The 12540-nt window shown below is 47.2% G+C and overlaps 2 protein-coding genes across 2 annotated transcripts in view; one reads left to right on the forward strand and one right to left on the reverse strand.

Moving 5' to 3' along the window:
* The window catches only part of LOC147082081 (uncharacterized), a 32132-nt gene extending 20640 nt beyond the window's left edge, over window positions 1-11492 (forward strand). Inside the window, exon 2 of the mRNA XM_085980462.1 lies at window positions 9729-11492. Coding sequence (XP_085836588.1) covers window positions 9839-10888 — 1050 coding nt within the window. The 5' untranslated portion in view covers window positions 9729-9838 and the 3' untranslated portion in view covers window positions 10889-11492. The remainder of the gene's footprint in view (window positions 1-9728) is intronic.
* The window catches only part of LOC147082080 (uncharacterized), a 108686-nt gene that overhangs the window by 61382 nt on the left and 34764 nt on the right, over window positions 1-12540 (reverse strand). The gene's annotated exons all lie outside the window — the stretch shown is intronic.

Here is a 12540-nt window from a genome sequence, read left to right on the forward strand (position 1 = left end):
AATAATGTTAGAGCTTTATCTTGGTCACGAATTTTATTGGCCTTACAATAATTTTTTACTCTTTCAACATATATGGCCCAATCTTCGAGGTCACTATCAAAGGTGCTAATATTCCCGTGTTTAGGCATTGTAGATTTGCAATTTCTCAGATTTTATTTTGTTTACTTGTTATCAAAGATGGCGGCTTCCCGCTCTTGCCGTCGTCCTCCGCCCACAAAATGGCGGTTTTCCCGCGCTTGGCGGTCTTCACCCGTCCCCCCGACGCCGTCTCCCTTCAGCCCCCGAGTGCGGCCCTTATCTTTGGTTCCGATCGCTGGCCCGCGCTGCGCCTCGCACTTGAAGCGGCTCCCGGCCTCTGGCTTACCCGCTCGCGCTTTTCACCGCGGCTCTTATCAGGGATTGCGATCGCCCTTATCTTCTCCAACTTCCCCAGCCCTGTCTTTGCAGCCAACACTGCACGGCTTACCCCACCACCTAGGTTGAACAAGGAAACTGCAGAAAGACTTCTGTCAGTCGCTGGAAGCTGTCAGGATGTTTGCTGCACTCCAGTGCTCAGTCGCTGATGGAGGCTTCAGAGTCCTAAAGCCTGTCGCTTCTAGTGGGGTGGTGATGTTTGAAACCTCTCTTCAACTGCCGCAGGGTAAGAACCTGACTCGTCGCCAGTGTTAAGTATGTGTATTGTATTGAACAATTAACACAAAGACTTAAACGTATAACTCAAACAGGTCTTTACTGGTTGGAGGTAGGGACTATACATAGGTCTTTACTTCATGCCCACAGGCGGGAACTGAGGGGAGATCAGTACCCACAGTACTATTTATACCCCTATGGCCAGGAGTGGTACTGCGTATCACTACGCCCAACAAGTAGTGCAGTCCTGTCCATAGGTTCAAAGTAGCACACATATTACATACACAACAACCGGGACTCCATTTTGTTTGTCAAAAAGGGGCACATGTAACTATATTCAGCTTTAAAAGGTACATTTCCACCCTTTCTAACTCCCCAAGATCCCTTTGCAGCACTATGTACTGTTTCACCATCTTACTTAAATCCTCTTTCATTTCTTGCAGATCCTCTTGCAGGCGGGGTATTGGGGCCCTGACTGGATCTTCATAATTAACCAACTCATCCTTTAGACTATCTGGCACATTTAGTTTTATCTCCTCCCTTGAATGTACATACACCAATCTGGTGTGTCCAATTGTCACAGGGACCTTTGGCGTAAAGCAAAAGTTAGGCATTGTGATTGCACATACAAGGTTACTATATTGGTACTCGGTCTCTGTGGTGGCTATACAATACTCCCCTTCGCCTCTATATCTCGAGCGGGTGTGATGGTGATCAACGTGATAATTCCAACACACATCCCTCTGTCTTATTATAGCCGCACTCATCCTTACGGCCTTCTCCTACCGGATGTGGGCATATCGTAAGCGTGCCTTTCCCGTGGCATCCGTTTAGGGAGACTCCTCTCATAGTACCATTCTTCCTGATGGCATAGGTATCAATTGGATAGTATTGGAGATATGTCTCGCCCCTCACTATGCCTATGTTTGTTACCTGGTACTGTGGGTATGGAGTCATGTCTAGTCCCACCACTGGTATCAGGAGTACCATGCCTATCATTGCTGTCACTTCTGCTTTACATTTTTGTATCACTGGATATACTCTGGTCATCCCTTTGAGGGTACAAGCACTCCGAGGGCCTGGATTATGGCTCAGGCCATAGAGCTGTGTGCTGTTAATCCAGTCTGGTACCTCGCCTCGCTCTATCTGTGCCAGATTATGTTTTAACTGTCCGGTGATCCATTGGCCATAGGCATGACACAAGCCTCTCCCTACCCCGTCTTTTGCCTGTTCCTCATCTCTATGGTTTAGTTTGTTGATAATGCTAGCATGGTCCTCTATAACCTTGATTCCCTCGAGTAATTTCCTTATCGTATGTCCTCCCAACTCTGATCCTTGTCGAACCAAACCAGTTTCCTTCTCTAAAATCTGTTGTATTACCCTTTGTAGTCGTTCCACATGGCTCTGGACTCCTTGTATATCTAGGGCATTAATGAATGATGTCCCCGTGTTTATTCCCGTGAGTATATCGGTTCCTAAGCTCCTCTTAATCCTTTGGTGGAATGCAGCATGTCCCCTGAAACTAGTGGCCCCTGTCGGATCATCAGCTTGGTTAATGACATTCTTCATCGTATATGCTTACAATTCTCTAGTTTTAGTAAACCTTTCACAATATCCTGGCCATTGTAACATGGTTAAGTTCATTAGTACCGGTACAATTTTGTGTCTCCCGTTACGACACAATTGTTCTCCCTCGGTAAATAATACTAGTCCATTCATGGGTCCAGGTTTCATATCTGGACATTGTAGCATCCTCGGTTCGCTTGTCTCTTCTTTCTGTGTATTGGGAGCCGTGGATGAGACTCTGAATGTGATTGTTCCATTAAAACATGGTGCTTCTTCATCATGTACTTGTCGTGTAATGTGGGATGTCCCTTTGCTTATTTCGTGTCCCAGCAGTAATCCCACCTTCATGGTGAAGTTTCCCTGTAAATTAAGCAGAAGCCTGGTCGTCACCAGAGGTTAGTTTATCTCCGGTGTTTATTCCATTGTTCCTGTGGGATTTAAGATCAGATGGGTTATTGCTTTATCGTTTTAATTGGGTCCAATGTTTCCATCTACCCTTTCCCCTCATATCTATACATGCGCACGTATTGCTGGTCATGATAACCTCAAATGGTCTGGTCCAGCTAGGTGAGAATCCCGATCTCTCTGGCAATATTTTAACAAATACCTGCTCGCCCACCTTGGGTAGGGACTCCGAGGCCCCCTGCTTTTGTATATTTTTATCTCTGATGTCTTGTTGTTCTTGAACTTCTTGTTTGAGCTCCTTCAATTGATTATCCAATGTTTGTACGTATTTCCTAATTTTATCTTTTAAGGGTCCTAGTCCCTCGCTACCAGATGCTACTCCTTCCGGCAGACACATTGCTCGTCCAGTCCTGAGTTCAGATGGTGTCAGTCCGGTCACCCCGTGATCCTTTTTCCATATTCCATCTCTACCTTTAGCTGCGCCTCTCTTTGTCCACTGCTCCTGCTCCTCCATTTCAGTCTCCTCTTGGATTCTTTTAATGTTCACTTCCTCTGCTGTTATTCTACCTGCTGCTCTTGCTGCCTGATCAGCTAGCATATTTCCTGTTTGTTGCTCGCTCACTATCTTGCGGTGTGCCTTTATTTTAATCACTGCTACCTCTTCTCCTTTTACCACTTCTACTAGGTCTCTCACTACCTCCTCATGCTGTATTGGTCCTCCTCCGGAGGTTACATATCCTCTCCTATTCCACGCTATCATATAAACATGCACTACCCCAAACGCATACCCACTATCGGTGTATATATTTACTCGTTTTCCTTTTGCCAATGTCAATGTTTCTGTGAGAGCCACTGGTTCTGCTACTTGAGCTGAGGTTCCCCCTTCAAGCCCTCCCTTAGCGACTGTTTCTCCGTTCTTGGATACTACTGCCCAACCGTGTGTGGCTCCCCATTTATATCTCGGCGCGATCCGTCTACATAAAAGGTGTTTTGGGGATTTTCAAGGGGCGATTCTGATACGGTTCCTCTGACCTCTTCTTCGAGTACTAACTGACACTTGTGTGCCTCACCCTCTGTTAGCATTCCCTCTGCGGGGTTGACTCTGTGTTCCCTTATGATCTGGACTAATCTGTCCTTGGGTATCAATACTGCTTCCCAAGCTGCCCTCCTTCTGTCTGATACAGCCTTCATTTTGCCTGTGTTTAGCAGGTCCACACTGTGTTGTGTGTGTAATATCAGCTGTCCTGACATAGTGACAGGCTCGCATATCCGCACCGCCCATGCGGCGCAGTCGAGGGCCGCCACACATCGCGCCATTCCTTTAGCCACGGGGGTTTGTTGGGTGGAGTAATAGGCAATTGGCCTCATATCTCCCCCGTACTCTTGGGTGACTACAGCATTATAGAAGTTCCCGTCTATACTATAATATATATGGAATGGTTTGACTATATTTGGCAATCCTAGTGCGGGTGCGGATGTCAGGGCTGCTTTTAATTTTACATAAGCCTTGTCATGCTCCGATTCCCATCCTATCTTATCAGTGGCGGGTCTCCCCCTTTAACTAACCGTTAAATCGGCTCTGCTTTCCCTGCAAAGTCTGATATAAAATTCCTGCAGTAGTTAAACAGTCCCAACACTTTCCTCACTCCCCGGACGGTCACTGGCCTTGGCATGTCTTTTATGGCTGCCTTTTGTTCCTGCGGGAGTGCCTTATACCCCTGGCTAATCTCGTGCCCTAGATACTTTACTTTGGACAGTCCAACCTTTGCCTTTTTTTGGGGGGTTCAGTTTAAAGCCAGCTTTCTTAAGTGTCTGGAGGGTGGCTAGCAATGCCCACACAGGTTCGAATCCTGTTTGTGATGCCAATTGTTGTGGAGTATTTTAAACCAACACTCGACACACGGTTTTAGATCGATAGTCAAGTTGTCTTTATTGCCCCGGTGGGGAGACAGTCTGCTCTGTCTTAGCCAGACCTTTCCAAATTGCCACAGCAAACACTACATTTTTATACATTACAATACACATGGCCATCTCATGCACAATTCATTCCTGCCACCCGATTGGACCGTGGCCCGCATGCATCTTCACTGATTGGTTGCCTATGCCGCGTTACATTAAAGTACCGCCTTATTATCGGAAAAGTATATGTCAAGCTGTTGTTGCACCTCTGACCTCTGTTGGTTCCATGTCTGGCTATGTTATCTCCACTGCCAATTCAGCAACTTAGAAAAAGCTTATTACTGCAAAGTATGGTCTTTATTACACCATTCAGTGAAACTGCCAGCGATGTCCGTTTAACTCTTTCCCCACTGCAACACTCCTCCTCCTTGATTGCAATGTCTACATCGTCCCTCTCTTTTGTGAAAACAGACGCAAAGTCTTCATTAAGAACCATATTCATGTCTTCCGCTTCCACACACAGGTTACCTTTATAGTCCCTAATAGGCTCCACTTGTTTTCCTTGCCAATATTTTTCATGCCCTCTCTTTGCTTTTCCTCTTTCAAATAGTGCCATAGGATCTTTGATGTCCACCTGAGAGAGCAGACGGGGCCTCGGTTTAACGTCTACTCCAAAAATCGGCACCTCCAACAGTGCAGCACTCCCTCAGCACTGCACTGGAGTGTCAGCCTAGATTTTTGTGCTCAAGTCTCTGGAGTGGGACTTGAACCCACAACTTTCTGACTCCGAGGCAAGAGTGCTACCAACTGAGCCACTGGCTGACACTAAAGAACAAGCAGTTCTGACGGGTCAGAGCGATCATAATATGATCGAATTCTTCATTAAGATGGAGAATGAAGTAGTTGACTCAGAGACTAGGGTCCTGAATTTAAATAAAGGAAACTACGATGGTATGAGGCGCGAGTTGGGTAGGATTGATTGGGGAATGTCACTCAAAGGGTTGATGGTGGATAGGCAATGGCAAACATTCAAAGATTGCATGGATGAACTATCGAATTTGTTCATCCCTGTTTGGCATAAAAATAAAACAAAGAAGGTGACTCAACTGTGGCTAACAAGGGAAATTAGGGATAGCCCTGACAACATTCCGGCAATAGTACTGAAGACTTGTGCTCCAGAACTAGCTGCGCCCCGAGCCAAGCTGTTCCAGTACAGCTACAACACTGGCATCTACCTGGCAATGTGGAAAATTGCCCAAGTATGTCCTGTCTACAAAAAGCAGGACAAATCCGACCCGGCCAATTACTGTCCCATCAGTCTACTCTCAAACATCAGCAAAGTGATGGAAGGTGTCGTCGACAGTGCTATCAAGCAGCACTTACTCAGCAATAACCTGCTAACTGATGCCCAGTTTGGGTTCCGCCAGGGCCACTCAGCTCCTGACCTCATTACAGCCTTGGTCCAAACATGGACAAAAGAGCTGAACTCAAGAGGTGAGGTGAGAGTGACTGCCCTTGACATCAAGGCAGCATTTGATCGAGTGTGGCATCAAGGAGCCCTAGCAAAACTGAAGTCAATGGGAATCAAGGGGAAAACCCTCCATTGGTTGGAATCATACCTAGCACAAAGGAAATTGGCTGTGGTTGTTGGAGGTCATTCATCTCAATCACATGACATCACTGCAGGAGTTCCTCAGGGCAGTGTCCTAGGCCCAACCATCTTCAGCTGTTTCATCAATGACCTTCCCTCCATCATAATGTCAGAAGTGGGGATGTTCGCTGATGATTGCACACTGTTCAGCACCATTCGAGACTCGTCAGATACTGACGCAGTCCGTGTCCATATGCAGCAAGACCTGGACAACATTCAGACTTGGGCTGACAAGTGGCAAGTAACATTCGCACCACACAAGTGCCAGGCAATGACCATCTCCAACAAGCGAGACTCTAACCATCTCCCCTTGACATTCAATGGCATTACCATCGCTGAATCCCCCACTATCAACATCCTGGGGGTTACCATTGATCAGAAACTGAACTGGACCAGCCATATAAATACTGTGGCTACAAGAGCAGGCCAGAGGCTGGGAATTCTGCGGCGAGTGTCTCACCTGACTCCCCAAAGCCTTTCCACCATCTACAAGGCACAAGTCAGGAGTGTGATGGAATACTCTCCACTTGCCTGGATGAGTGCAGCGCCAACAACACTCAAGAAGCTCGACACCATTCAGGATAAAGCAGCCCGCTTGATTGGCACTCCATCCACATTCAACATTCACTCCCTCCACCACTGGCGCACTGTGGCTGCAGTGTGTACCATCTACAAGATGCACTGCAGCAACTCGCCAAAGCTCCTTCAACAGCACCTTCCAAACCCACGACCTCTACCACTTAGAAGGACAAGGGCAGCAGATGCATGGGAACATCACCACCTACAAGTTCCCCTCCAAGCCACACACCATCCTGACTTGGACCTGTATCGCCGTTCCTTCACTGTCGCTGGGCCAAAATCCTGGAACTCCCTTCCTAACAGCATTGTGGGTGTACCTACACCATATGGACTGCAGCGGTTCAAGAAGGTGGCTCACCACCATCTTCTCAAGGGCAATTAGGGATGGGCACTAAATGCAGGCCTAGCCAGTGACACCCAATCCCATCAACGAATTTTTAAAAAGCATAAGATCCAAGTAGAGGACATATAAATTGGCCAGAAAAAGCAGTAAACCTGAGGATTGGGAGCAGTTTAAGATTCAGCAAAGGAGGACAAAGGGATTAATTAAGAGGGGGAAAATAGAGTATGAGAGTAAGCTTTCAGGGAACATAAAAACTGACTGTAAAAGCTTTTATAGATATATGAAGAGAAAAAGATTGGTGAAGTCAAGCGTAGGTCCCTTGCAGTCAGAATCAGGGGAATTTATAATGGGGAACAAAGAAATGGCAGACCAATTAAATACATACTTTGGTTCTGTCTTCACAAAGGAGGACACAAACAACTTCCCAGAGAGGTCGGGGAACATAGGGTCTAATGAGAGGGAGGAACTGAATGAAATCAGTATTTGTAGGGAAATGGTGTTAGGGAAATTGACGGGATTGAAGGCCAATAAATCCCCAGGGCCTGATAATCTACATACAGGGTACTTAAGGAAGTGGCCCTAGAAATAGTAGATGCATTGCTGGTCATCTTCCAAAATTCAATAGACTCTGGAACAGTACCCATGGATTGGAGGGTAGCTAATGTTACCCCACTATTCAAAAAAGGTGATAGATAGGAAACGGGGAATTATAGACTGGTGCACCTGACATCGGTAGTGGGGAAAATGCTAGAGTCCATTATAAAAGATGTAATAGCAAAGCACTTGGAAAACAGTGACAGGATCGGACAAAGTCAACATGGATTTACAAAAGGTAAAACGTGCTTGACTAATCTACTGGAATTTTTTGAGGATGTAACTGGTAAAATAGATAAGGGAGAACCAGTGGATGTGGTGTATCTGGATTTTCAGAAGGCTTTCGATAAGGTCCCGCATAAGAGATTAGCGCGTAAAGTTAAGGCACATGGGATTGGGGGCAAGGTATTGACTTGGATAGAGAACTGGTTGGCAGATAGAAAGCAAAGAGTTGGAATAAACGGGTCTTTTTCCGAGTGGCAGGCAGTGACTCGTGGGGTACCGCAGGGATCGGTCCTAGGACCCCAGCTATTCACAATATATATTAATGATCTAGATGAGGGAACTAAATGTAATATCTGCAGGTTTGCAGACGACACAAAGCTGGGTGGGCGTGTGTGCTGTGAGGAGGATGCCGAGAAACTCCAGTATGATTTGGACAGGTTGGGTGATTGGACAGAAGCATGGCAGATGCAATATAATGTGGATAAATGCGAGGTTATCCACTTTGGTGTCAAAAACAGGAAGGCAGATTATTATCTGAATGGCAATAGATTGGGAGAAGGGGAAGTGCAACGAGACCTGGGTGTCCTTGTGCACCAGTCGCTGAAGGTAAGCATGCAGGTGCAGCAGGTGGTTAAGGCAAATGGTATGTTGGCCTTCGTAGCGAGAGGGTTCGAGGATAGGAACAAGGATATCTTGCTGCAATTGTACAGGGCCTTGGTGAGACCACATCTTGAGCATTGTGTGCAGTTTTGGTCGCCTTATCTGAGGAAGGATGTTCTTGCCATGGAGGGAGTGCAGCGAAGATTCACCAACTTGACACTTGGGATGGCAGGAATGACGTATGAGGAGAGATTGGGTCGATTGGGCTTATACTTGCTGGAGTTTAGAAGAATGAGAGGGGATCTCATTGAAACTTATAAAATTCTAACAGGACTAGACAGACTAGATGCAGGAAGGATGTTCCCGATGGTGGGGGAGTCCAGAGCCAGGGGTCACAGTCTAAGGATAAGGGGTAAGCCATTTAGGACAGAGATGAGGAGGAATTTCTTCACCCAGAGAGTGGTGAACCTGTGGAATTCTCTAGCACAGAAGGCAGTAGAGGCCAATTCATTAAATATATTCAAGAAGAAGTTAGATATATTTCTTAAGGCTAAAGGGATCAAGGGATATGGAGAGAAAGCAGGGACAGGGTACTTAATTTGGATGATCAGCCATGATCACATTGAATGGCGGAGAAGGCTCGAGGGGCCGAATGGCCTACTCCTGCTCCTATCTTCTATGTTTCTATGTTTATGACGAAGGGTGATCGACCTGAAAAATTAACTCTGTTTCTGTCTCCACAGATGCTGCCTGACCTGCTGAGTATTTCCAGCAGTTTCTGTTTTTATTAAAGAAATGAGGGAGTGTTTGCTGACAGGATGAATGTTGGGTCATCCTGTGCATGCGCACCTCCCTGGCGGCTGAGGCGAAACACCAACTCGCCCCCACCTGAGCCGCGCACGCGTACCAGATGTTGTGGCTCCGCATGCGCGCCCGATGTTCCAACCGCGGGGTTTTGTGCGCTGAGCATGCGTGTTGCGGACCGATCGGGACGGGCGATTGTAGAGCAGAGGGGGGAGCGCGGGGGCCATGAGCACATGCGCGGGACTCAGCGTCAGCAGAGCGCTTTCTGGAGCGTCGGGGCTTGTGGGTATTACAGCCGCCATTACTGCTGATCCTTTCAACCAACCTGTGCAGCAGCTGGGGCCTGAAAATCAGCTTCACTGCCCCTAGGTTCGGAAAGGGGAAAATTAAACAACAGTTTGCCTCTGATCCTTTTCTGAACTCAATTTACAGGGTTATAGAAGTGGAGCAGTTATAGGCGGGAAGCTCATAACCAAACATCACGTCAAGCTCTGACAGAGTCACTCGATTCATCAGGACCTGAATATCATCGGCCTTTGCACATGGAAGCAGAGAGCAGCGATCGCAGCGATGACGAACCGAACATGTGTTCGGTGTGTGGACGCGGATTCAGCCGATCGCCTGACCTGGCGAGACACGCGCACCGTCACACCAGGGAGAAACCGGGTAAAGGTGGGGACGGCGGGAAGGGCTGCAGTTCCCCGTCTGCATTGGAAGTTCAACGGCGCAGTCGCACCAGGGACAGTCCGTTCACCTGCTCATTGTGTGGAAAGGGATTTGTTTGTTCATCCCACCTGCAAACACACCAGCGAGTTCACACTGATGAGAGACCATTTCAATGTTCTGACTGTGGGAAGAGCTTTAAAAGCTCCAGGAAGCTGAAGGGACACCAGCGAGTTCACACTGATGAGAGACCATTTCAATGTTCTGACTGTGGGAAGAGCTTTAAAAGCTCTTGGGAGCTGAAGAGACACCAAAACTTACACACTGGGGAGAGACCATTCACCTGCTCATTGTGTGGGAAGGGATTCGCTCAGCCCTCCAACCTGCTGGTACATCAGCGAGTTCACACTGGGGAGAGACCGTTCACCTGCTCCGTGTGTGGGAAGGGATTCGCTCAGCCCTCCAACCTGCTGGTACATCAGCGAGTTCACACTGATGAGAGACCATTTCAATGTTCTGAGTGTGGGAAGAGCTTTAAAAGCTCCGAGGATCTGAAGGGACACCAGCGAGTTCACACTGATGAGAGACCATTTCAGTGTCCTAACTGTGAGAAGAGCTTTAAAAGCTCCGAAGAACTGAAGGGACACCAGCGAGTTCACACTGATGAGAGACCATTTCAGTGTCCTAACTGTGAGAAGAGCTTTAAAAGCCCCCAGGAACTGAAGGGACACCAGCGAGTTCACACTGATGAGAGACCATTTCAGTGTCCTAACTGTGAGAAGAGCTTTAAAAGCCCCCAGGATCTGAAGGGACACCAGCGAGCTCACACTGATGAGAGACCCTTTGAATGTTCTGACTGTGGGAAGAGCTTTAAAAGCTCGAAGAGCCTTAAGGGACACCAGCGTCTTCACACTGATCATAGAATCTAACAGCACAGAAGGAGGTGATTCGGCCCATCGTGTCTGTGCCGGCTCTTTGAAAGAGCTGTCCAATTTAGTCCCAAACCCCAACTTTATCCCCAGAACTCTGCAAACTAGTCCTCTTCAAGGACTCGTCCAATTACCGTTTGAAAGTTCCTGTGGAACCTGATTCCAGCATCCTTTCAGATGGTGCATTCCAGATCTTAACAACCCTCTGTGTGAAAACAATTCTCCTCATTTCCCTTCTAGTTCTTTTAGCCACTATTTTAAATCTGTGACCTTTGGTTACCGACCCACTTGCCAGAGTGAACAGTTTCTCCCTACTTGCTCGATCAAAACCACTCTGTTGTGGCGAAATTAAATAATTAAGTCTGCACACTAGTCTGTAAATGGTAAAGAGCCAAGCAGTTTATTTAAAACACAAAACTATTCAACAGTACAATACAAACAGTCCGCGGAGGTAACTAAAGGCTGATCAGGGAGTACAGCTAGAGCTCCTTTCGCTCATTCCTCGCTGTCTCGAGTGACTTCAATTTCTATTATTTAAGTGTACAAAAGCTGTGGATACCTCGTGCACATTGTTCTAATTGGCTTAAAGCCCACATGCACAATTCGTTAAATTGTTTTAATTGGCTTGAAGCACGCATGCACAATTGTTGATTGTCACATGATCTTTACGATCTTATCTGTTGTTCCCCACATGGTTTTACCTCCCTAGTTCGTGGCTGGTGCTTCTGTCTCCGCTGTCATCCTGTGTGCAAGCTGCAGGGCACCTATGTTACCCTTCACTAAAAATCCACTTCGAACCCCCCCTTTGGTCCTTGGCTACCCCAGCCCATGAGACCACACTAAACTAAGTTATGCCAATTTGTCCCGCCCCCTGTTTGGTGATCAGCCGATGGGTTAGGGAGGAATATGTGCGTGATGTCAGCGGTTAAATTCCACTACTCATCAGATGCTTCCTTTCCTCAAGTACCTTTACTATCTGCTGGGCGTGGCGTCTTCTGCAGGATGAGCAAAACATGAAAGCATAACCAAGAACTAAGACTAATTGTGCTGCCACCAATATGTGTGATATGATACGTATCCACGGGTGGATATTAACATTTAGTCCCCAATTCCACGCCTTCATATACCACGGAATGTAGCGAAGGTCTGTCTCAATGTCCTTGCCCAGCTGGCGCAGCTCCTTCTTGAGAACGTGGTATCTCTTATTCTTGGGCAGCTGGGGTATTGGTGCAGCCAATTCACTCTCATACTGGTACAAATCGTATTTCAAATCATCTGTTACAGTCAGGATAGTGGTTTGCTGCACATATATGTATGTCATTCGCGCTTGTCCGATCGTGACCGGTAGCCTCGGGGTAAAACAGAAATTAGGATTAGTAATGTTACATTCCAGACCATCATCGCCATATGTTCACTGATTTGTGATTACGCAGTATTCCCCCTTTCCGCGGTAGGCTGAGTGTGTGCGTTCGCACTCTGATGGGCTTATTTCAAGGGCACAACTGATTGTTTGGTTGAATCCGCACCCATCCTCACTTCCCCAGCCTACTGGATGTGGACATATAGTTAGGCTTCCTACCCTGCGGCACCCTGTTTATGAGACCCCTCTCATGGTTCCGTTCCGTTTGATCCCATAGGGTAGTACCGCATGT

This window comes from Somniosus microcephalus, unplaced genomic scaffold (assembly GCF_052327205.1).
Source record: "Somniosus microcephalus isolate GS21.2 unplaced genomic scaffold, FLI_Smic_1.0 scaffold185, whole genome shotgun sequence".
In the NCBI taxonomy this organism is placed as follows: domain Eukaryota; kingdom Metazoa; phylum Chordata; class Chondrichthyes; order Squaliformes; family Somniosidae; genus Somniosus; species Somniosus microcephalus.